General features: G+C 35.0%; 1 protein-coding gene across 10 annotated transcripts in view; it reads right to left on the minus strand.

The window, feature by feature from the left end:
* Positions 1 to 26,476, minus strand: part of HERC1 (HECT and RLD domain containing E3 ubiquitin protein ligase family member 1) — a 179,421-nt gene that overhangs the window by 107,763 nt on the left and 45,182 nt on the right. For all 10 annotated transcript variants that reach the window (XM_045822533.1, XM_045822531.1, XM_045822528.1 and 7 more), the window contains 14 exons: positions 24,893 to 24,988; positions 20,279 to 20,473; positions 19,170 to 19,481; positions 17,373 to 17,469; positions 16,421 to 16,564; positions 15,394 to 15,521; positions 12,581 to 12,725; positions 12,306 to 12,477; positions 10,588 to 10,722; positions 10,106 to 10,271; positions 5,759 to 5,884; positions 4,582 to 4,803; positions 1,324 to 1,476; positions 1,064 to 1,196 (listed from right to left, as the gene is read on the minus strand). In XM_045822533.1, the coding sequence (XP_045678489.1) occupies positions 1,064 to 1,196; positions 1,324 to 1,476; positions 4,582 to 4,803; positions 5,759 to 5,884; positions 10,106 to 10,271; positions 10,588 to 10,722; positions 12,306 to 12,477; positions 12,581 to 12,725; positions 15,394 to 15,521; positions 16,421 to 16,564; positions 17,373 to 17,469; positions 19,170 to 19,481; positions 20,279 to 20,473; positions 24,893 to 24,988 (2,224 nt within the window). The remainder of the gene's footprint in view (positions 1 to 1,063; positions 1,197 to 1,323; positions 1,477 to 4,581; positions 4,804 to 5,758; positions 5,885 to 10,105; positions 10,272 to 10,587; positions 10,723 to 12,305; positions 12,478 to 12,580; positions 12,726 to 15,393; positions 15,522 to 16,420; positions 16,565 to 17,372; positions 17,470 to 19,169; positions 19,482 to 20,278; positions 20,474 to 24,892; positions 24,989 to 26,476) is intronic.

A 26,476-nucleotide genomic window follows, 5' to 3' on the forward strand; every position in this document is an offset into this window, starting at 1 on the left:
TTTTACTCCAGAAATATTTCCTGAATACCTGAACAATATACCAAGTGCTGTTCTAGGTGGAAGGGATACAGTCATGAACAAAGAGCTAAAAATTCCTACCCTCATGGTGCTTACATTTTAATGAGGGAAACCTTGTTTTTAAAACCAAATTTACTTTTTAAAAAATTAAGATCACCTCAAAGCATCTACCTTTTAATTATATGTATCAGTTTTAAATCAATTTTGTTTCAATACGTATTTCACTGTACTTTGGGGCAGGATGGACCATTCAGAGATGAGCTCAGTTTAAGTAGAAGAAATGTTAAATGCCTATGCAACGACAAAATGGAAGAGTCTAGTATACAACAGTTTTAGTTTCCCAATTTCTTTCTTTTTTCCGTGAACTTCTGAGATGATTTGGTTTTAGACAGACTACTGAGTTTTCTGCCTTTAGGACAACCAAGAAAAGATACCAGCAGGTAATCAGACAAAGGCTCACATGAAAAGGGAAGCCTCAGCTAGGTGCACACAGGAGAGTCAACATGCACCGGGTGGTCAGACAATGGAACCAGATAAGATCAGTCAGGGAGAAATGAGGGTTGTGGACAAAATTCAGAGGGGCCTACACATTAAAGGGCATGTCCAAGGAAGAAACGTTTATAGAAACCAACAAAAAACAGTGATCAGAGAGACATGAGTAAAAACAGAATTATGATTACACAGAAGCCCAAGGAAAAGAAAGCATTTCAAGAAGGAAAGAGAAACACTGGAAAATGCTAAAGAAAGGTAAAGAAAGAGCAGATAAAAATCTCACTTTATGCCATTTAAAATTAATCTTTTTGCATATATAGTATCCAATGCCTTAAAATTAGGCCTTTGTCATGTCACTTAGCTGTTAAGGTTAACCAGATCGGTATTATTACCATTACCCCTAAACCATGATCAAAGGGGTTTTCAATAAGAAAGAGATTCAAGATCATTCTTATTCCACTCAGAAGTTTCAGGCCCTCATAAGGTTTTGGAAAGGTTAAAAACACCTACTTTACAACCACTGATTAAATTTGACATCTAGTTTCAAACACACCTCTTAATTTTCCTCCAACGCTGCCATTCCAAGGACTTTCTTTGAGCAAATTTGCAGAACGTGAATAAATATCTGTGGCATGAGGCAATAAGAGCTGAAGATGCTTATGAAGCAATGCCACACTGCTTGAGTTCTGAGGGGAGAAAGTTGCTAAATTACTACTTGAAAGATTCAAGGTACAAAAATATCATGGCTTCACCAAGTAGCTGAGTTTCAAGGTCCCTGAGAAAGACCACCATAAAAAGCAAAGAATCACATACCTCACTAATGTTATTGATATGGCAAAAAGCCAGCAGCTGTTTCTGTAGTGAACACAGCAGTTCATGAAGATGAGCAGGCTGACTGTTCTCTGAAGATGATGTTCCAAGTAGAAATTTATCACTATTCTTTTCTAGCTCTCCAAATGCTTGATCCTAAAATGATACATAAATGAAGATTATATTTGAAGTGTTTGAAAATGAAAGTAATGTCCTACCATAAATGATTCTGATTTAAGAAGCCACTGTCTTCTTTCTTCGCTATTATCTTTAAATCTTTGCTATGTTGTTATTAGCTATTAGAGAGTAAGATTTACCGACAATCTCAATTTGTTTTTTCCATTAAAAAAATACATATTTCACTAAAGAAATTTGGAAATAGGAAAACAGTACAATACCCAAAGACAATGAATTTCAGTATTTTTTATTTTATTTTACATTTATTGATTTGAGAGAGGAAGGGAAGGGGGAGAGAGGGGGAGAGAGAGAAAGAGCGCGCACACAACATGAATTTGTTGTTCCACTTATTTATGCATTCACTGGTCACTTCTTACATGTGCCCTGACTAGAGACTGAACCTACAACCTTGGTGTATCAGGACAATGCTCTAAGCAAATGCACTTCCTGTCCAGGGCCTCAATATTTTAATGCTATTGGTTTCCAGATCTCTTGTGTAAAGCTTTTGTTTCCACATGTTGTGTTATTTCTAAGCTCATAATTCTTAAACATTAAATTTGTTTCTGACTATAAAAGAATAAGTGGACTAGACATGATAATTAAATATAATGTGTGATCTTAGATTGAGATGGGGGTTGCTATAAAGGACATAATTGGGACAATACAGAAATCTAAATATGAACTGCATATTAGATAACAGTTCTACATCAATGTTCCTGAGTTCTATAACTGTTCTGTTCTTATGTAAGAGAATGTCCTTCTTAAGGAATGCATGCTTAAGTGCTTAGGAATGGCCAGCATGACATCTGCAACTTACCCTCAAATGATTTAGAATAAAAGATAGATAGATAGATAGATAGATAGAATGATCAAATGCAATAAAGGGTATGAGGATTTCTTTGAATGATTCTTGGGTTTTAAATTATTTCAAGTTAAAAATATTTTTTAAATGTGCAGTGTAAAAAATCTAGGAAATACCAAAACTAATTTTAAAAAGTTAAAAATCACAATTGGGCAAACCAACCAAAGAAAAATCACTATTAATATTTTTGGTGTACTTCTTTCCTGAATTTTTGTTACTTTTTCATAATATTGCTTATGCTATTTTTACTTTTTTCCAACAAATTCACCAACATTTTCTACATTTTCATAAACCACGTTTATGTAAAACTTGAGTCATATTATATTCCACTGAGCATATATACCATAACTTACTTAATCACTCTCCTATTTTTATATATCAGTTGTTTCCAATTTCTTATTTCTTATTATTGCTTATAAAAAATGTAATGAACATCTTTATACATAAAATATAGTCTATGATTACAATATTCAAGAGAGAGTCTCACAACATTTTAAGACCCTTGCTACAGAAGTACAATTGTAAGCTCTCAAATAAGCACTGTTAGAGAGAAACTGAATGTTTGTATCCCCTCAAAATTCTATGTTGAAACCTAATCCCTCCATTGTAGTAATAAGTGGAAGCAGGGCTTTTGGAAGGTAAATGGTCCTGAGGTCAGGGCCCTCATGAATGGCATTAGTGCCCTTACAAAGAGACTTCAGAGAGCTCTCCTATGTGAGGACACGGGCAAAAAGACAGCTACCTATAAACCAAGAAGCAGGCACCACTAAATCTGCCAGCACCTTGATTGCAGACTTGCCACCTCCAAAAGTGAGAAATAAATTTGCATTGTTTATAATCTATTCATTTCAGAGTATTCTATTATATCACACCAAACAAAGAACAGAACCATTCTTTTTAAATCTTGGAACATGACAAGTATGGCTTAAATCACAGTGTTTTTATTATGATCTTAGGCCAAAAGGAGCTAGTATTTTATTGCCATTTCCACGTAATGTACACATCTACCTCAATCCTAATGACATAATAGAGGCATTACTTTAATTTAGCACAGATGTTCCTTACAACTTTGGGAAGAAAATTCAGTCAATAGCAAGTGGATACAGATATACTATAACACTGCTGCCATTCCACTTGCAGGCAAACATCAGATCAAATTTACATTCTTAAATGTCAGAGAAAATAATTCTATAGGAACAACTGGCACTCCAATTTAGTCAACAACTTTTTAATGTGGGCAGAACAAAACACTAAGAATTGTATGGAAAAAAATATACAGACCTGACCCTGAAGAGGCATAGGAGACAATAAGAAATGATACACAAACAATTAATTCAAAGTTAAGTTACATGGTACACTTTTGACTAAAAATTGCTAAAGGATATGCAGTTATAATTACATGGTAAGATGAGGTTATTTGGGCAAGGCTTCTTAGAATAATAAATTGTTAAAGAAGTCACAGATCAGTAGACAGGAAGAGCAAGCAGAAGACAGGCGTGCCATGTGTATGAGCTCAAATAAAAGTGGTATAAGACAAATGATGAAGGATCTGAAAAGGATCTGATTTAATACAATGAGGTTTTTTGATACAAGGTTATTCTAGCAATAAGATGCTGAAAAGAGACCAGTCACGGTGAAACTGCTATTAGCTAACAACACTGTTGTTAGTACTAATAGCTAATAACACTGCTATCAGTATTAAGACATGATGGCCTGAGTTAGAACCCATAGAAATGAAAACAAAAAAAGACATGGATCTAAGAACCACTGCAGAGTATGAATCAATGGCACCCTAACTCAGGGAAAGCTTTAGTGCCCACTGACTTCTCTCCTGTCAACTAGCCTATTCTTAGTACCAACCACACTTAATTTAAGATTATTTTCTGGTAAGGTCAATCCTTATTATAGCCACCCCTCATTATTCTTCTCTTGCTAAATGTTGTTGACTATTTGTATGTTTATTCTTGTATATTAACAAAAAAAATTTGGTAAAATTCTAAAATAATTCTCTTTAGAATTCTTAGTAAGTCACTAGGCACTCACAATATTTCAGATCTAACATGTTTTCCTGCTGTGGGGAAGTGTAGTCTTGAGTTTTATTTATTTCATTACTGTTTAAATGTCAAAATATCCTGACATGAGGTAGTGATACGTTCCCACCAAAAAAAAAATAATAAAAATAGGGCTTTTCTTTTTTACCACAAAGAAAAAGAAAAACTTACCGTATAAAATCCTAAATTTCTTAAGAGAGTCTTCATCAAAATTTCAGCCAGATGGGTATCTGGATGGCAGCTCTGAGTGCCATAAGGTTGATCTGACAGGCTTCCGTAGCCCATACACACAGAAGAGAGGTCAGCTGCATCAGAGGGTGAGCTATAGCCAAGTAGGGAGGCTACATGGGTATGATCCTGCAAACTTGTCAGAATGATATCCAGTTGCATTCTCTAAAAAAATAAAAATAAAAATTCCATTGATAAAATAGGAACAAAGAAATAATTAGCTTAAAATGCACTAAAAAAGGAAAAGGAGGATCCCCAAAAAGAGCTACATTAATAATGCTAATTCACTCCATATCCTGATTAACAATAATCTTTTAGGAAGTATGTAATCAAAAGAAAACTTATCCCATTAATACCATTTGGGAAAATGCAACTTACAGTTTTATTCCAGCCTTTATTATAATATCTAAAACTCTAAGCTAAAATGGCATATACTCTGCATGATTTTAGCACTGTAAGTAAAGAGTAGGGAATGTCAACAAATAAACTATACTACACATTCTTCTACAGAATTACCAATGAAACTACTTATTCTAATGTTTAAAATAAATCACTGAAACATAAACCAATGCAAAATACTCACTGCAAGGCATCTGTTAATTATGAGTACGTACCACTTCTTCCCTCAAATCTGTAACTCTATAATTGACTGTTCTACTTGATTAAACAAAATGTACTTACTTTAATATACAGAAGATATTAAAAATGAAGAGTAAACATACTCATATCATCAAATACTTTTTCATAATAGTCATCTTCTTTTACCTTTTATATAAGTAATTTCAAACAAAGTTCTGGGCATGGAAGCAATAATAATAGTACATGCCCTTGATTTCAACTCAGTACACTACAAATAAACTAAAAGGTCTCTCTCTGGTCTGACAGTGAAAGCAACGCTGAAAAAATTAGTCATGATTTTCATAATTACCTCTAAATAATTTAATAAATTATTACTTCACCTTCATTAGAAATTTGAGAACTCCTCCAGCAGAAAACATTAAATACTAGGATTTACCAGAACCATCAAGTATTATTTTATAAACACTACACAATCAGTTAGCTTTATCTTCTTGTCTTTTTTAATATTACTAGATTACTTAGATGCCATGAAAAGGCTCACCTGTCCTTTAGATAAGCTTTCCCATCTATCAGGTCCTTGGGGTAAAAGAGAATGAAGTAATTCCATACGTTCTCTTAATGGAGGTAATAGCATGGTTGCTCCCACTGACAGAGTTTCAATTACTACCTAATATCAAAAAAGAAAAGTGGATTTATCAGCCTGGTTCTTATGTTTTTAATAAATAAAAAGATAATTTAAATCCATTGACTATTAGAATCGTGGAATTCTAAAGAAGGTGGATCATGGAAGTTTGAATAAAGGTAGTATGTGAAAAAGAAAAAGCACAGGAGGCCTTCTTTAGATGTTTTTAAGAATATTAGAATATGTATTTTGGATTTGCCACTAAATAGATAATCATCACTTGACAAATATTGAGTGCTGAATCTATAGCACTGGTCCTACAAAGTGCTGTGCTGTGCGTGAAGAAACGAAGAAGACAGACAAAAGCCCTGATTTCATGAGCAGACAGTCTAGTGAGAGAGACCCCGAGCAAGTAACTGTGAGTGTGAAAGAAGTCACACAGGAAAAGTAAATGGAAGTGTAGGCTTAAAGGAACACATACAAAAAGGCAATTAACATGGCCTATGAGCTCACAGAAGGTCTCCCTGAGGATTAGGCATTTAAGAATTAAAAATGAGCAGGACTTAGCCAAACAGAAGTCCAGGTAGCGGGAACAGCATACAGTGTAGCTACATTATCTATGACCCATCACTTCTCTGGGTCATAGCTTCTTTAGCAGTAAAATGCGGGCATTGGACTAGAGAAAAGACACACTCAAAGATTAAGAGCTCTTTTTATACAAATTAAAAAATATGATAGAAGAAATAAAAAACATCAGTAGAAGGGTTAGAATATAAAATTAAATTTCTCACAGAAGAGAAAGTGGAAAGCAGGAAAGAAAACAAGAAAATTAAGAGTCCTGGTGCAGGAGGTCTAGTATTACAATAAGGAGTTACAGAAAGAGAAAACAGAAAATGAGGGAGAGGAAATAACAATACACTTCAAGATAATTTCTTAAAACTGATGGCTATGGGTTTCCAAGTTAAAAGCTGTTCACCCACGTATGCACCAGAATGGATAAAATGAGACCCACATCAGTTCATATTATTTTCAAGTGTGAGAACACAAAGGACAAGGAGAACTTGCTATAGATGCCAGGAAAGAAAAACATACTTCCAAACGAAGTATCAAAAATCTGCATAGCATTGATTTTTCTGAGTAACAACATTGATAGCTAGAAGGCAATGGCTTCACAATTCTTATGGGAAAATGATTTCCAATTTAGAATTCTATGCCTCAGCGATTCATAAAGATATTCAATTTTCAAACTACTTAAGTGTGAGTGTATTCTCAAAGAATCTATTTTCTACGTATTGATGGATGTTGAAACAGCAGAAACCACCTTAACCAAGCAATCAAGGTTAAAATCTCCATTAATAAAACACATCAATATCATGAATCCCATGGTATGATATACTTCATTCCTGTGGTATTCTTGCCAAATATGCATAACCTCTGTCCAATCATGAGAAATAACAGAGATATTCAATTTTAAAAAATGACTAGAACTCATGAAATATCCAGATCAAGGAAACGCAAGTAAAGAATGAAGAACTGTTACAGTGTGCAGGACACTAAGGACAAACAATGATTAAATGTAATATGGAATCCTGAACAGTATCCTGCAAAAGGACAAGGACATTAGTGGAAAAATGATGTAATTTCTAATAAGGTTTTTAGCTTAATTAATAATACTAAACCAATGTTAACTGCTTGGTTTCGGTAATTGTATTGTGGTTATGTAAGACATTAGTACCAGGGAAAGCTGGGTGACAGATAAGTGAAAACTTTATTATTTGTGTAGCTTTCCCTTAAGTTTACAACTGGTTCAAAATAAAGCACTAAAAAAGAAGGAAACAACACACAGCAACAGTAATCACTGCAAACAAATAAATTACTAGAAGTTTCAGGGATAAGGAAAAGGGAACAAAAACAGCCCTCAACAGAAACAACTTTAATATACATCCTAGGAGAATTCATCTCCTAAGGACTCTCCTAAAACAGAGTAGCTACCAAGGACACTCAAGGAATAAACAAACAATTCTAAAGTTAATTTTTAAGTTTACTTTTCTTACTCTATTCAGTACTTTTCAACCCTTTAAAAAATATTTTGCTACCTCATTGCTGAATATTAAATCCTCAAAGTTCCCATTTATTGCCAGGTTAATATTAATACTCCTCCTGCCTGCATCCTAGGGACATGCCCCTGTACCAGAAAAATCATAATATCTTTTTTGCTTTTTTTTAATTGACATGTAAGTCACATGTCATAAATTTCACCTTTTGAAAGTATAAAATTCAGTGGTTTCTAGTATATTCAGAATTGTGCAACCATCACCACTAATCTTAGAACTTTTTTTTATTACTCCCAAAAGGAAATTCTGTACCCATTAGTAGTCACTTTCCATCTCTCCCTCCCCTCAAGTCCCTGGCAACCAACTACCATGTACAATGCACTCCCATATATAATGCATGCCCACATTTTTGTGCATATCATATATGGATTATACCATGGTGTGCAATCATTATACCCATGTATAATGTGCATCATTATTTTTCCCTCAAACATTTGCCCCCCCCCCAAAAAAAGGTGTGCATTATACATGGCAACATACGGTAATCTATTTTTTGTCTCATGGATTTTCCTACTATGAACATTTCATATATATGGAATAATAGAATATGTGGCCTTCTGTGTATGGCTTCTTTCACTTAGCATAATGTGTACTAGGTTCACTTATGTTGTAGCATGTGTCAGTGCTTCATTCCTTTCTATGGCTAAATAATATTACATTGTATAGACATACTACATTTTGTTCATCCACCACTGACAGACATTTGTTTATTTCCACTTTTTGGCCATTATCAATAACACTGTTATAAACATTCATGTACACATTTTTGCATGCACATATGTTTTGAATTCCTTGGGTACAGATCTAGGTGTGGAACTGCTGCGTTATATGGTAACTCTATATTTAAATATTTAAGGAATTATCTATTTTCCAAAGCAGCTTCACCATTTTACATTCCCACCAGCAATATATGAGGGTTCCAATTTCTCTACATCCTCATCAAAACTTGTCAGTGTCAGTCTTTTTTATTATAGCCATCTAGTGGGATGAAGCAGTATCTCATGTGGTGTAGATTTCCATTTCCCTAATGACATGATGTAGAACATTTTTTCATGTGTTTATTGGCCATTTGTATATATTCTTTGGAGACATGTCTACTCAGATTCTATTTTCATTTTTTTAATTGAGCTGTCTTATTTATTATTGAGTTGTAAGAATCCTTTATATATTCTAGAAACTAGAAGCTTATCTGACATCTGATTTACAAATATTTCTCCCATTCACAGAATGGGAGATGGAAACTATTCTGTGATCTGTATTTCGATTTTCTTGATAAAAGTCCTTTGAGGCATAAATGTTTTTAGTTTTGATGAACTCCAATTTACCTTTTCTTCTTTTGTTGCGTGTGCTTTGGTAGTCATATCTAAGAAATCAGTGCCTAATCCAAGGTCATAAAAATGATGGATGAATGAATGGGTGAGTAAAATGTAATATATACATACAACAGATTATCCAGCCTTAAAAAGGAAGGAAATACTGCCATATGCTACAACATGGATGAACCTTGAGGACATTATGATAAGTGAAACAGGCTAGTCACGAAAAGAAACGGATAATTCCATTTACATAACATAGAGTGTCAAAATCATAGAGACAAAAAGTAGAATGGTGGTTGCTAAAAGCTAGAGGGAAGGGAGAATGGGGAGTTATTAAACACAGTTATAGATTTCAATTTTGTAAGATGAAAAGAGTTATGAAGATGGATGACAGTAATGGTTGTATAACATTATGAGTGCATTTAATGCCACTGAATTGTACACTTAAAAATAGTTCATATGATAAATTTTAGGCTATATATTTTTTATCATACTAAAAAAATAAAACTAGGTCCTTGTCCTCATAAATTTATCTTCTGGTGGAAAAAACAAGAAGTGTTTATAAACAGACAACTTTATTACAATGTGACACGATGAGAACATATACAAGAGAACCTAACCTGGCAGGAGAGCAGGGAATGAAAGTTTCTCAGAGGTGACATTTGACCTTTATTTTAAAGAACTGATTAACCAAAAACATTTGTTCTCACCAAGAAAACACAAGTAGGGGACAGAACATCCAGATGAAGTGTTCTAAGATAAAGCAAGATTTATGAGCTACAACCTCAGAGAAAGATGTGCCCTGAGGTACAGATTTGTGAGTCCTACACTCTTACCTCTTGGATTTCATCTGGGACAGTTGAGTCCATCAGTCTGAAGAGCAAATTTCGAAGTGGACCTGCCTGTCTCCCTAGAATGCTGGTAGCCACCCCTCCCGCAAGTGCAAGAGCAAGGTGATTTGAAAGCAGCTTCAGGCACAGCTTGAGGAAATTGTGGTGTTCCCTGAAACCAAATAAACTGTTGTGAACGTTTGGAATATAAATGAGCATGTACTTTCCAGTGTGGGTAACATTTTTTTCTCTTTACAAATTTTTTCAAATTATGACCAACAGTAATTTTTAAAACATAATTCATGAAATTATGGAAAACTCTACAGAAAGCTTATTATCAACAAGTACCTAAGTTTAGCTCTTTTTAGATTATAAAGAAGTTTCATAAAATTGAGGGGGAAATTGAACAAAAAAGAATGGTAAGTCAAAACTCGAAATGAGTAACAGATGTACACACACAAACAAATATATACATATACACAACATACCTTGATGTGGGGAAAGGGAGTGGGGGTATCTCACTGTTTATTTTATCACAGTATCTCTCAAGAAAAGAACGTAGGTGTGAGAAGGTACTCTCTTCAAGATCTACACAATAAGGTCGGTGCCATGCAACAACTTGTCTAGAAAAAGCGTAAGAAAAATCATGAAAGAACCTCAACATAAAACTTTCACACATGATCTAAAACAAAAACCAAATCATTACTAAAGCTGAAAAATTTCAACAAGATACACAGAAGATCTTCTTGATTATGAAGGTGATAAAACCCTTCATTTTAGCAACTGAGGAAAACCAAGAATTTGCCACCCCTAGAGTTGTTCAAGAAGAAAACAGAACTACCACCTACTTCGGAAGGTGGAATATTCACTCAATGCAGAGAGCTGAGACACATGATCTATTATAGCCCCTTCTGATTCTAAGGGTCTATTAAAATGTATATTTTATTTTAAGAAAAGTAGCCTGACTCTATACAATGATATATGACATCTATTAAAAGAAAAACTCCTGGAAACTCTTGTGAAGATTTTCAAGATCTTGGAAACCAACTATCTACATATAAAGTGGGAAGTTACAGAGTTAATACTAATAGCAAATTATTTCTATTCAGTTTATTATATTTTTGGCTTTTATTTTGGAGAGTACTTATCTATAAATGTTTTTAATAGTTAGAATGTCATAATAAACCCCATCTGAATCAAAGCTCTAAAATCCAAATACAGTTGCCCCTTTAACAATGTGGGGGTTACCAGTGCCGACACTTAGAACAAAAATTCATGTATATCTTTTGAATCCCCAAAAACTTAACTGTAGTTGTACCTTGGTATCTGCAAAGGATTGGTTCAAGGACACCCCTCCTTGTGGATACCAAAATCCATGGATGCTCATGTCCCTTATATAAAATGGCACAGAAAAGGACATATAGTCGGGCCTCCAACCTCCACAGATTCCCAGCCACAGATCAAAAAATACATACTGTTTTCGAACTGCAGTTGATTGAATCTACAGATGCAAAACCCACAGATATGGAGGGCCGACTATATTATTTATTGGAAAAAACCTATTTATGTATAAGTGAACCAGTTCAAATTGATGTTGTTCATGGGTCAACTGTATAATACATTCTAAATCGTAAATTAGCCCACATGCATCTGAAGTATCTGAAACAACCCCTAAATCCCTTAAAATTCAATCTCCTAATGTAGGCTAAAAATCACCTACCTGATTATCTAAACAAATATAATTATCACTTTAGGAAGAAGCTAAATTTCTGCAAAAAGTAACTTCCTTTATGTAAGAGTCTGACAACTGCTTTTTTCCAAAAAAACTGACCAGATAGAGGACACAAAGGCTAATCAACTGTTTAAATCAATAAAGCCTACTTCTGATTTTGATTATTTTAACTACCTCTTGATATGTAGGCATTTAGTTTTTAAACTCAGTATCTGGACACAGAGAAGGAATTCAAAATGTTTAGGAGACAAATTTAAAAAATACCTTAAATACAGCAGATAACTTCATGCTTTTAAAACATGTCTAACCTCAACATTCAAATTGAAAGAAATCTAGATGTTAATTCTATGATAGTAAAAAAAAATACTAAATGTTCAGGGGGGCACTTTATAAACAAAGTGCTGTTATTTCTGTTTTTACTGATGTTTCTACTGTTACTAAAGTATGAGAACTTTTAAATGTGGACACTCTTACCTGTCCCTAGGAAGAGCAGTCCATGCCAGACTATGTGATGTTCCAGCAGAGATCTGCTGAATAGCTATGCCATCTAAGCCACTCACTTTCTTTGGTTTAGTAATAGGACCTGTGGAATTTCCTTGGCCACACTGCCCCATTGAGTTATTTCCCCAGGCATAAACTTCATTATCTAAAAACAAAACACAAAGAACAACAAAAAAAGCCCAATTTAAATGTAATATATGTATGGAAGATGACCATTAGTACTATTTCTTAAAAACAAATGGCTTTACCATGAGAAAGAGCCAAACAATGACTGTCTCCAATAGAAATATCAACTATTCTGGTGGCAGCCAGTTCTTCAATAAGCTTGGGTCTCAAAGCAGTAGCTTCTGAAGAACCACAACCTAGACAAGCTCCACAGCCCCAGGCATAGACCTGAAACAAACAGAAATACATTATATATAATATCCTGAGATATTGGGAGTAAATATCATAAACAACACTGTGGGTTAAACTAAATAATCTTTTTGTTGTTAAAAACAATATTTACTGTCTTGATTATTTTAAAGATTTTTATAGTGAACCTTCTGCAGTTTTTAAAAGCTCATTGGGCAAATACCTGAACTGAAACAAAAATAATCTGTCACAGTAAAAAGTAGAAGGATCTTCTGAAAGATTCTGTGAAAGTTAGTAATTGCATTATATTACACGTGCCCAATCTTAGCAGCTTAGAAATACTGCTGCTATCTTCTCCTTTACATGTTTGTCACTCCAAAGGTCTCAACAAATATCTCTTGGTTGATTTAGACCAAGGTATGATCATATATAATAAATTACATAAATCACAAAACTGACATTTATGACCTACCTGAAAACTACCTTATCTCATTGTTACAATTTTAATTACCACTTACAAAGGGGACCTTGTAAAGCAGTGGTCAAAACAGTTCTCTTCAAACATCTTCATTTCTGGCTAATACTAAAACAACAATCCACTGATTTAAGATGCTTGAGGGAACGACAAGGTAAAGAAAAGAGAAATATAAAAAAATAAATGACTGCCAATTTTGCAACCTAAAATCAGCAAACTGAATGACTTTTTTTTCCTTCAGTGGGTTTTGGTACTATCATATCGATTCTTATCCTTATGCTATCAAGTTTGGGAATTTTCTTTTGTCTTGTAATTACTTCAAGAAAGACTACTTAGATATTAAACCTCTTCAACAAAAATGAAGAGCAAATACTTGTACCAGTTGTCAGAGAACTTACTTAAGACAAGTATAGCGTGCCACACAATTCTAGTACAAGGAAGGCACATGTTAAGAGGGATTAGGCACTAAAGACAAATAAGGTGAAAAAAATATATAGTCAGTGTCATTGAAAATTCTATTCTAAATCACTCAAGTACAACATAGTACTATCACTCATTAAGATCTACATAGCTAAGTTTTGCTATTGCAGTACTGCTTTGGTTAAACACAAGATGAAGAAATATTTGGCTTGCATTAGGGCCCTTGTTGTATTAAAAATACATATACTGTATTTTTTAACATAAGAATCACACCTATTATGGTAGTGAGTTAGCACTGAAAAGGCCTGAGGGACTGAAATGAACCAAAGGAAAAAGAGATGTTCATCTTCTTTAGATGCTCAGCAAGTAGTATAATGGTAAACAGAACTACCCTTACCATTTAAAAATGTTTCTCTCTCTCACTTTATTTTTTTCTCAGTATATATAGCTGATTTCGCATAATTTAGTATACTCATGGTACATCTATTACATAAAGCAAATAATTCACATGTTTCTTTGAAATTTAATATAAAGAATTATTAGCAACTAATAATTGAACAGTATTTCAAAATTTATAGAAACTTTCAATTCAAATAATTATCTGCTATGGTCATTTGTAAGCAAAGCAGAAATTACTACCCCTCTCTTACAGAAGCAGCATGTGATGTTCAAGGGAGGCCTGTGATTTGCCTGTGGCTATACAACAAATAAATGAACATATTTTGGCTTCAGTTCATGGATTCCTAGCACAAAACCCACAGTGAGAAAGTTGTAAAAGAGAAGTTTTAAGTTTTAAGGCAACTACCAGCATTGTAACAAATGACTAATGTAGTGAAATACAAGGTGATGAACAGTTTGAGGTAGGTTTTTTAGGACACAAGGCATTCTAGTCTCTCAAAAATAATTAAATTATATGCTAATTTTAGCTTTGCTACTCATCTGCTTGTAGTTAGAAAACATTTTCCATACCACTGCCTGGTATAAGGGATTCCTGTATGTGAGAAAGTAAGTGGTCAGCTCCTTTTTCCACTGTCATTGCAGATGGGTATAAGGGAGACATTAGTCAGTGTACCGCCACCACAAGACCCACTCCCTCACCAACAAACAAGTCAAGATCTGCAAGTGTTAAGTTCAAAAGTTTATAAAGAGATTATGAAGACTAGACTATCCTAAGTCTGACTGACCCTTTCTCAGAAACACCGAACTCTCAGAGATTACTTTCCATGTGGAAATGTTCTCCTTACCCTCTTTTGATCACCTTCTTGCCTTGTTAGTTCATATCACTGGTTCCAACAAGATCTAGTCTTGCTTGACCCAGGTATCCATGATTTCAAAGAAAAAATTGAATGGATACTTAGTGCTAAAAGGTTTTGCAGAACCATCTTAATACAAAGTACAGGGGGCTGAGAGCAGGTTTATCTGGGTTACATGGGCTAGGTCAGAAAACCTGGTTCCTTCTCAGAAACTGTACTTCTTCAAACAGGAGAGAATATGTTTTTTAACTTTCAAATTTAAGTACAATTATTATTCTTTAGTCATCTCTAGTCCTAGGAAATACTCTGAGTCTTTATACTCTCTTATCCCTTAGTCCACAGGTGGCAAACACAAGGTCCACAGGCCAGATCCAGCCCCCATCTTGTTTTATCCGGCCCAGCACCTTGTTTCTACCCAGCAGTGCTGAGCTCCTTGCCCCTAGTTAAGGAGTCATTACATTTATACAGTCCTAAAATTACATTCGGCCCTTTGAAGGCAGCCATGAGGCTGATGTGGCCCCCAGTGAAAATGAGGCTGACGCCCCTGCACTAGTCCTACCTGTCCTGTTGATGTCAAAGAAAGTGAAGACTGGCTCCCAGCACAAACTTTCCGTATAAACATTCCTTGTAAAGCTTCAATGACTTTAGGTTTATACACTCTGTTGGTATCACCATGGCCAAGTTTGCCTATAAAACAAACACGTTCAAGTTAAACAATTTACTTGTTTTAAACAACCTCTAACAATTTAAACTACTTTAAGAGAAATATGGAAAATTATTTTTCTGTCTTTCCTTTAATAGTGATAATTCTAATTTGAAATTTGTTGATATAATAAATAGGTTCTATATTAGAGTACATATGAATATAATTGTTTTTAATTTTTGAAAAGATTTAATAGTTCATGATATAGAAATCTTGGCAAATCACTAAATAAGAAAAACAAATGGCCAACACATAACTTCTACCTTACTAAGAATCAAAGAAATACAAATTAATGATACCATTTTCACTATTAAAATTATTTTTTACATGATCTTCATTTTAATACCCAGTGTAACTGAGGAATATGGGAAAGTGAACATATTGCTTATAGGAATGATTAAGTAAAGCGGACAAAGATTTAATCATTCACTGTATTGTTTTTAATACTGTAAAAAAATTGGAAACCCTCCAGATACTCAACAATAAACTGGTTTTATTTAAGTTGTGTTACATCACATGAAAGAATACTTTGAGCCATTTAAAAGAAAATACAGAGCCATGCTTACTGACAAGGAAAGATATTCATAAAATTCTGTCAGATAAAAACCAGCAGGTCATAAAATAGTATCTGTGGTAAATATAGGACTGTTTTGGTTTGTAAAACATATCTATGTAAAAATATACAGCATGTACAAATTTGCATAAATGCATACATATCTATTTAGATGTTTTAACAATGGTTATAGCAATAATTTTAGTTTTTTAAATTTCTGTCATCGGTATTTGGGTTTTTCGACAAGAGGCATGTATAATTAAAAAACAATTTTTTAAGAAACTCAAGAAAAACAAGGCCAAAGCTGTCAAGAAAAATTTTTTTACATACCATTGTCTCCTCCTCCAAAAGACCACACAGTTCTCCCATCTTTAGACAAAGCAATAGTATGTGAACTGCCACAAGAAACCTCTCCTACATTGCTAATGTCTTTTACTAATGTTGGAATGTTACGGCTGTTGCTGTCACCGTGACCTTGGTAAAACAAAAAGGAAATAATGTTAACTCTTTTTCTTTAGGCCATTACTTCACAGGTGAAATAAACATTACAAGTCAGTAACAGAATTGAGGTGATTTTTTTCAAAGGTTTTATTTATTTGTTTTTAGAGCGAGGAGAAGGGAGGGAGAAAGAGAGGGAGAGAAACACTGACATGCGAGACAAACATAGACTGGCTGCCTCTTGCAACGCCCCCATCAGGGACCCAGCCTACAACCCACGCTTGTGCCCTGAGTGGGAATTGAACTGGTGACCTTTCAGTTCACAGGCCAGTGCTCAATCCATTGAGCCACACCAGCCAGGGCAGACTTGAGGTATTTTTAAGTGCAGATAATATGAAAAAGAGAATCGTTTCTAACACCTTCTTACCCAGTCTTTTTGGCTATTCCTCGACTGAGTCCCCCAATCCCTTCAATGAATCATTAGGATATTCTATTTATGCTCCTCCCAGAACACATCTAATGTTGTCTAGTATCACACTCATATTGATTTGTTATCCTTACCCCCTAGATTATACACATCAGGATCACATGGTATCTTTCTTACCCATGAAATTGTGCAGTGCTTGCTCACAGTACACACTCAGTAAATACTTGCTAGATTTAATTACATTTTAAATTTCAGCACCAGAATCTAGGTATTCTATATATATAAACTTACCTTGCTCTGAACTTAAAACTAACAAAATAAATGACAATCTTTGGCCTACTAATTCTAGTCTCACTGTTTCTCATTAACCATCATCATTTTTCTGTGAGAATAATTTCAATTTTTAAAAAATCTTACCCAATCTTCCAAAGTCTCCTTCACCCCATGTGTATAATTCACCATCCTCTGTGACAGCAGCACTATGTCTGTATCCAGCCGACACACAAACAACTACCTACATTGTACACAAAGTGAATTTGATGAACATGAAGCTGATAAAACATATAGTTCACATTTGACCCTATACAAAGAGACTTTGGAGATACTGATATTCACAACTCACCCAGGCACTGCCATGTACAGTTGTGGAAGTTGTGCTCAGGATAAGGATGCCTGGCTAAAGGGTCAAAAAAATGCTGAAATATAGCCTATGCTCTGTATTTCAGAAGATTGGCTGTATGCTCTGTATTTGCCAAGCCATGAACCCTGGCTTCTGCCCAAAGGAGAGGACACCTTTCCTTAATTCAATTCACACAAAGGCAGTGTAAATGCTAGCAACTCCCCCAATACCACGTACATCAATCTAATCACTTACAACAATATTATATCACTTCTCAAGTCTTTACTTAAAAAGTTGAAGAGGACTAAACACTGAGGGAACAATGAAAAATTTTTAAATATAATATTAACACAAAACATCCAATCCTGGCTAATAACTCTCAAAAACACATGACAATTACCAATGCAGAACGATCTAAGCAGTATATAAGCTTATCTCGTTACCCTCAAGTAGCTACAGTTGGCGAGTAAAATCAGGGGCATAAGGGTATGTACCAATGCAATCTGGGAATCATTCATATCTTTTAATACTGATCAAATCACTGACTACTGAAAAAAGATACAGAGAAAAAACTGTCTACACTAATAACTAATAAAAGGAGGTGCTACAAAGACTAGGAAAATACACCTTCAAATAGTGTTTATCTGAAGTTCTTCAGAGCCCCAGATTCAACATCTTATCAAGTATCCCCTGATGCTGTCAAGTGGAATGTTCCAAAGTTCACTACTTGGGGGTTAATGTCTAAGTTAAAAGTAAGTTCCAATAATGTAAAATTCATTGGATTAGCCAACCTTGTCAAACAACCTCCCATGAAGAAAAAGCGTCTCATTTGTAATTCAGATATAAAATTAAAATTTAAAAACTAAAAGATTTCTATGTGACAAAACCTCCAGGGAAAGAATACAATCTTAAAATGGAGGAAGCTATATAATTGCATATATTTTTAGGGAAATACCCTCATTTTTTAAAAAAGAAGTAAAATAGAAATAAAAGGATACCTAGGTTTAGTTTTTAATGGTGACCATTACTTGCATGGGACCTCTAACAAGTTACTTAACCACTTTAACTGCCTCATGTTAAGTTTCTGTTAAAATGCCACTTCCTCCAAGAGAACTCTGACCTCATTATCTAGTGTCACACCTCGCCCACATTAGTATCTGTTACATTACTCAATTTTTTCTTTACTGTTATTTCAAATTATTTTATGTTTGTTTACTTATTGTCCTTATCCCACAAATTAAAGCTCCACGAGAGCAAGGATCATGTCTGTTTTGTTCACTGTTTTGCCTAAAACACTGCCTGGAACTTGGAAGGTGCTAAATAAGTATTTGTTGAATGGATGACTCTCAGCTTCTGACTCTCAGAAGCTGTGAAATGAGAAAATAACTACCTTAATAAGGTTATTGTAAGAATTAAAATTAAATAATATATGTAAAAATATTTTATAAAACATGAAAGAGCTATACAAAAAATGAGCCAAAGGGATTGAGGGGAGGGCAATTTCAGAAAGAAGACATCAAAATCTGAAAGATATTGTCAGTTACAGCCCCAGTGCATCTAATTAGTTTTTTTAAATTCAAAAATAAAGTACATACCTTTCCTTGAAGAGGGCCCTGAATAAGCTTGGGATATTTCTGTGTTGAACTATTTCCATGTCCCAGTTTCCCATAGTCACCATCTCCCCAACTGAAGACTTCTCCCTCTGTTGTAAAAGCTAAAGTGTGACCATCAGATCCTTTGGAAGATGAAACCTTTTTAATGGACCTGTGAGGCTCAAATGTTAACTTTTTTAAAGTAGACTGATTATTAGAATCTCCAAGGCCCAGTCTCCCATAGCTGCCTTTACCACAAGCTCTGACAGAACCATCCGTAGAAATGACAAAAGTGCAGTATTGTCCAGCTTCAATCTATAAGGAAACAAACAGAATTGCAAATATAAAATGCTTCTGCTGGAATCAAAATATAATATTTAAGGCTGGTTTTACCTAAAAAGGCTAAAAAGTCTCTTAAAGCCAATTAGGGCATGAATCTTCACAGAGATTAAAAAGTAAATAGAAAATTAAGAATACTACTAATGGCCTTTTCATGTTGACTTTACTGTGGAGCTCTAATTAATATATATTCTATCTTTCCAGGTTATTTACCTGGTCATGATTCAATGAAACAACAAAGTAAAATGTTTTAACCTCCTCTAATAATTGAAGGGCAAAAAAAATAAATTTTTCCTATAAATTCCCTGGTCCATTATGGCATGGACAATATTATATTCTAAATTCATTTTTTAAATGTTTTAATGAAAATAATACTAAAATAGAAAGTTCTAGCTTAGCTAAAAGGTAGTTACAAATGTAAAAAAAAATAATAATCATAATAGGAAAACAAAATGCCAATCCGGTAAAGGGAAAATTCCAGTTTTTATTTAGTCTTACTTACCATTTGTATTGAATATAATGGTAAGTATGTTGCCATTCATAATTCTTTTAAAAATCCAGATCCAATTTAATTTTTTGAAACTTGGAAACAGTATTAGGGAAACAAGGGACTAAAGATTTTTTTCTATTAAAATGAAAAAACTGACATAGTATAGTATAGAAACATACAGATAAGAAAGAATCAAAGTCTTCACTCATTTAAAAAACACTCTTAACATTATTTAAAGCAAACCCTGTCATCTACCATTTTCTAAGGTATGCAGAGAACTCACGGTCTGAGCATCAGAGAAACTGGGAGCCAGTTTGGGCTGTAATATCTTCTCCTGTGTGCCTTCTACCAACTGATGGCTGCTATTGCTTCCCCAAACATAAACCTCACAGGTCTCTGAGACAATTGGAGCATCACCAGTCTGAATGCTATCTGGGCTAGCACATGTTCTTGAGTAATCAGAAGCCATTCTGCAAACCTATTAAAATTAAAAACATACAATTAATTGTCAAGACATATTTAAATTAGACATTTTAATAAATATTCTGAAATTACTGTTGACTTTCCTACCTCTAAAACTCTCAACTGCTCAAATAACTTATGAACGCACCCAACACAAGAAAATTCATAGCCCCCCCACTTCAAAAAAGGAAGGAGGCAGTAAAAAAATCTACTCACAGAGATTAGGAATGCATTTTTTAAAAAACGACTGGGAGGTGGGTAGGATAGCAGGAACAACATAGTTTTCTAAACACTCTGAATTACTGCACAGAGCAAGAAGAAGGCATAACTTGAAGCCCATGCTGAACATTCAAAATAAAATTTGGCAACAAGGATAGCTCCAATAACTCCGAAATATAAGCAGGTGCAGACAAACCACCACCAAATACAAAATCTGCATAGCAATGACAATTGTACAGGAAGAAGCAATAGAGTGTCTGATAGACCTCAGAAAGGAAAAAACAAAACAAAACAAAAAGAACAAAAAAAAAAAAAAACCAATCAGGTACTCACTAGAAAGAACAGTGAGCCAAACTAAAAACAGCAGTTACAACTGGGAAGAGCTGAGCCCTCTCTGATAGCAGGTAAGTACAAAGGGTTCATGAAGAGAAGTTTAAAAGAAGTTAGAGCGATCTAGCTCTTGTAAACTCTTGAGATTGATAAGCCAGGACTCCCTCAGAGGACAGAGCACCCACACTGAGGAGAGCTACTGGAAGTAAAATAAAAATTGAGCAGAATACAGACAACAGAGAGGAAAGACAGAGAAGGTCAGGATTAACAGTTGGGGAGAAAAACACATTGAGAAACCACCTTTTTTTTTTTAAACATTACACAAAACAATACAGGGAAGGAGGTCAAAGATGAAACAGTATGAGCTTCACTACAGATAATAATTCAAGGGAACTGAAAGTGATAGGTTTAAATCTATCAGTTTATAATGACATCGTTCAAATGAAATCAATTAGTCAAGTTTGGAGGATGAAAGAACAATTCATTAAACCAAAACCTAGTAAAATAAAAAATCAGTGTTTCAAAAAAATCAGGTGGGGCTCTGGCTGGGTAGCTCAGTTGGTTAGAGTATCCAATCACCAAGATTGTATCCAATACACCAAGGAAGTTGGTTTGATCCTGGTCAGGGCACGTACAAGAATATCAACCAGTGAATGCATAAAAAAGTTAAACATCAAATCAATGCTTCTCTCTCTCCCTCTCTCTCTCTCCCTCCCTCAAATTAATTTTGAAAAATCAGTTGGGGAAAATCAAGCATTTATTCTGCCTTTTATATATGATTTGTAGCAGGATAACTAAATAGTCAATAAAGGAATAATCTCTTCATAAAAATACTCTAATTAGTAAATGAAAGAGGAATGACAAGAATATCACCATTTTGCAACCAACCATAAATGAATTAACAGATCTAGTATTGTAAGCATCAAGGGCTGCTAATACCACAAAAAGAGAAACAAGCATATGGAACCTGATGGAAGATCACAACACCATATATGATCTTGCCAAAGTGACCAAACCTGAGATTGAACAAGCCCCTGGATGCACCTGCCAATTTGCAGGAAATACACAGGACATACTGAACTAGATTAAGGAAATCAATCAGCAAAATCCAGATTGTGGGCAATTCTACAGCTGAAGTTTTTGAACAAAAGCATTGAAGAAAAAGAAAAACATGGAGAGACCCAACAGATTAAAAAAATTAAGACTTTTTTTAATGAGAAAGACTGAACTATAGTGTCTAAGGATGCACACCCATGTGACACAACTACAAAGAAACGCAACACAGTGTCACAGACCATCCCCAACTTACAGTGGCTTGACTTAAAACTTTTTGACTTTAAGATGGTGCAAAAGTGATATGCATAATAAATTACATTATTATACATAATAAATACATAAATTACATATACATAAATTACTTTATTATAAAACAGGCTTCATATTAGATGATTCTGCCCAACTTTAGGCTGATATAGGTGTTCTAAGCATATTTAAGGTAGGCTAGACTAAGCTATGATGTTTAATAGGTTAGCTGTATTAAATGCATTCTGGACTAAACCACATTTTAAACTTGCGATAGGTTTATTGAGAAGTAACCCCATCATAAATTGAGGAGTATCTGTACTCTAAAAGTCAGGATAGTGGATACTTAGGGGAATAGGAAAAGGGTTATAAAAGAATAAAGTTTTATTTCTTTACCTGGGTGCAGATTAGAAGGATTTTTTAAAAGATAATTCATTAAATCATATATTTGTACATCTTTATTTTTAAGATTTTACTTATTTTTCAGTATATTTTATTCATTATGCTATTACAGTTGTCCCATTTTTTTCTCCCATTTATTCCCCTCTGCCCTGCACACCCCCTCCCACCAGCATTCCCCCACTGATAACCATGGGTCATACATGTAAGTTTTTTGGCTTCTCCATTTCATATACTATTCTTAACCTCCCCGTCTATTTTGTACCTACCATGTATGCTTCATATTCCCTGTACCTTTCCCCTCATTCTCCACCCTCCCCCTCCCCTCCCCACAGATAACCCTCCATGTGATCTCCATTTCTGTGACTCTGTTCCTGGCCTAGTTGTTTGCTTAGTTTGGATTTGTTTTTTCTTTTTTTTTTAGGTTCAGTTATTGATAGTTGTTTGTTGTCATTTTACTGTTAATAGTTTTTGATCTTCTTTTTCTTAGATAAGTCCCTTTAACATTTAATGCAATAAGGGATTGGTGATTTTGAACTCCTTTAGCTTTACCTTATCTGGGAAGCACTTTACATGCCCTTCCATTCTAAATGATAGCTTTGCTGGATAATCTTGGATGAAGGTCCTCGCCTTTCATGACTTCCAATATTTCTTTTCAGCTCCTTCTTGCCTGTAAGGTTTCTTTTGAGAAATCAGCTGATAGTCTTATGGGAATTCCTTTGTAGGTAACTGTCTCCTTTTCTCTTGCTGCTTTTAAGATTCTCTCCCTATCTTAATCTTGGATAGTGTAATTATGATGTATCTTGGTGTGTTTTTCCTTGGATCCAATTTCTTTGGGACTCTGAGCTTCCTGGACTTGCATGTCTACTTCCTTCACCAGATTGGGGAAGTTTTCTTCATTATGTTTTCAAATAAGTTTTCAATTTCTTGTTCTTTCTGTTCTCCTTCTGGCATCCACATGATTCAGATGTTGGAACGTTAAAAGTTGTCCTGGAGGTTCCTAAGCCTCTCCTCATTTTTTTGAATTCTTGTTTCTTCATTCTGTTTTGGTTGAATGTTTATTTCTTCTTTCTCCAAATTGTTGATTTGAGTCCCAATTTCCTTCCCTTCACTGTTGGTTCCCTGTATAGTTTGCTTTCTTTCACTTTGTATAGCCTTCACTTCTTCATCTATTTTGTGACCATACTCAATCATACCTGTGAGCATCCTGATTACCAGTGTGTTGAACTCTGCATCTGATAGGTTGGCTATCCCTTTGTCACTTAGTTCTATTTTTGGAATTTTGATCTGTTCTTTCATTTGGGCCATATTTCTTTGTCTCAATGCACCTGTTACGTTGTAAGGGTCGGAGCCTTAGGTATTCACCAGGGCATGGTAACCCACATGGTGCTATATGTGGGGGTGGAATCCAGGAGGGAACAATGCTGCTTGCTTAGCTCTCAGCTGGCTTTCAGTCACTTCCCCCACTACCCACAAGCAATTTGGGTCCTTCTGGTGGGTGGGCGGGCTTGTGTATGTTCTAGGACCCTGTGGGTTTCTCCCAATGAACTCTCCTGTGAGGCTGGGAGTTTCTCCCACCACCAAAACCCCCACAGATTTTTACAGCCAGAGGTTTTGAGGCTTTCTTTTCCTGCGCTGGAACCCTGGGATGTCTGGTCTATCTCGCTCCCCAGTTGTTCCTCCCAGTTTATCTGCACACAAATGTGGGACCGCCAGCTGCCACTTTGCTGCATGTCCTCTCCACCCCTCCTACTGGTCTGGATGAATGTTCCTTCTTTAACTCCTTGGTTGCCGGACTTCCATTCAGTTTGATTTTCTAGCAGTTCTGGTTGTTTTTTGTCTTTAAATTGGCTGTTATCCTTCTGTTGGTTGTGCAAGGAAGCAAAGTGTATCTACCTACGCCTCCATCTTGGCAAGAAGTTCCTGTATGTCTTTCTATAACTTTTATTTATGGGTTTTTTTTTTAATTACAGTTACCTTCACATGATACAAAGCTCAAAATGAATACTATGTCCCTCATCTCTGGTTCCAGACACTCCAGTTCCACTTTCCAGAGACAATCAGTGATGTCACTTTCTTTTGCATCCTTTTGAGGGGTTGAACAGATATTTTTAAGGGATAAATACATGGTACAGCATTTTAACACAAAGTAATTTTCAGTGTAAAAACCATGATTATTACATACCTCTTCAAAGAGACATAAAGCTGCCTCATAGAGTGAGCATAAGCCATCAGATGTTCTGGTTGGTTCCCTCCACTGACTCCGATCAGCAGATGAACCCTATAATTATAACATTGTGGGAAAGAAGAGAGATAGATGTATTAAAATCACTTAAATTATCCACAAAAACACTTAAGGAACTGTTTATATGATTATGTGCATTAAGATAAAATCCAAACATTAGGTCATGAAACCAACTTTTACACATAAATGTTATAAAAGATGTGGCTATAGAAAAAAACAAATTAAGTGTCAGTCCTTCACTGATGACCTTGTTAAATACTGATTTTTTTCTAAGGGTCGCAGGACTTGACCCAGAAACAGTCAAGGAGGCAGAATTTTGCCAATTATACATTCTTTGTGGGTGGTTAACATCCAATAAATGAGGGTCCCAGGAAATATGCTATTGTGCTGGGGCTGTCTTGCTCATCAAGTAGAACATATCTGACTTGAATGGTGACCCTGACCAGAAAAAAAGTCTGGCCCTCCCTTTTTAGTTTCAGCACAACCAAGGTCCTACAAGTCAGTTCATGTAGCTATCTGACTACACTAGCAACAAAGCATCTTTTTCCTAGCACAGCTGAGGAATCATAGTACCTTTTTGAGACTAAATGCCTACTCTCTACAGTATGGCCCAAAGGCTCTGACCAGAAATCATTCTCTCATTGAAAAATGATAAACCAGAAAGTGAACTTGATCTTCATTGCTCCTTCAAATGCCCATATTCTTAAATCTTTAGATTACTAATGTCAAGTTCTTTCTCTAATAATTGTGAAGTTTTCATTAGTGGCTTTATTTCAAAGGATACTGTATTATAAAAATATTTTTATAATATAAACAATATGTAACATGGCACATATACGTAGAAAAGTATATCCTCTACTGTGGAAGAATGGTTGGCCTAGATGCCCTGTAAGCCCTGTAAGATCCCATCCAATTCTGAAATTATGACTTTATCAATTCAAACTATTTTAATCAACACAATTCCTAAATAATGAAAGAAATGAATGTTGGCTATTTTTCACTGAGTCACCAGGTACTAACCTGTTGCTGCCAAAACAATTTTTCCCTTTAATTGTTTAGGTGATGCTTCCCAAATTTTAAAACAGACACGAATTATCTAGAGATCTTGTTAAAATACAAATTCCAATTCAATAAATATAGATGGGGGCCTGAGAGTATGCATTTCTTAACAGCTCCCAGGTGATGCCAATGCTGCTGTCTGGGGCTCACGCCTTGAGTAGTAAGGCTTTAGAGAGCCACTTGTAGGTCTGGAGTCATACCAGAAGCCGAGTGTTCAAAATTAACCAGTCCTTAGACATACAAGGTACTGCTATATCAGCAAATACTTTGGGACACAGACTCCAAATTCCAGAGTTGGTACAACACAATTATAATCTTTGGCCCCATTATTTAAAAGCCACTCCTAGTGATCACCAAACCAACAACAGATGAGGAACAACAGCCTGTTGTACCTTTCTGGGGGCTGTCACCAAGATCATCATAACTCCTTTTTTATGCCCTTCTACAGTATAGAGGAAAATGTTA

The sequence above is a fragment of the Phyllostomus hastatus genome, unplaced genomic scaffold (genome assembly GCF_019186645.2).
Source record: "Phyllostomus hastatus isolate PE091 unplaced genomic scaffold, TTU_PhHast_1.1 phas_scaffold_501, whole genome shotgun sequence".
Taxonomy (NCBI): Eukaryota; Metazoa; Chordata; class Mammalia; order Chiroptera; family Phyllostomidae; genus Phyllostomus; species Phyllostomus hastatus.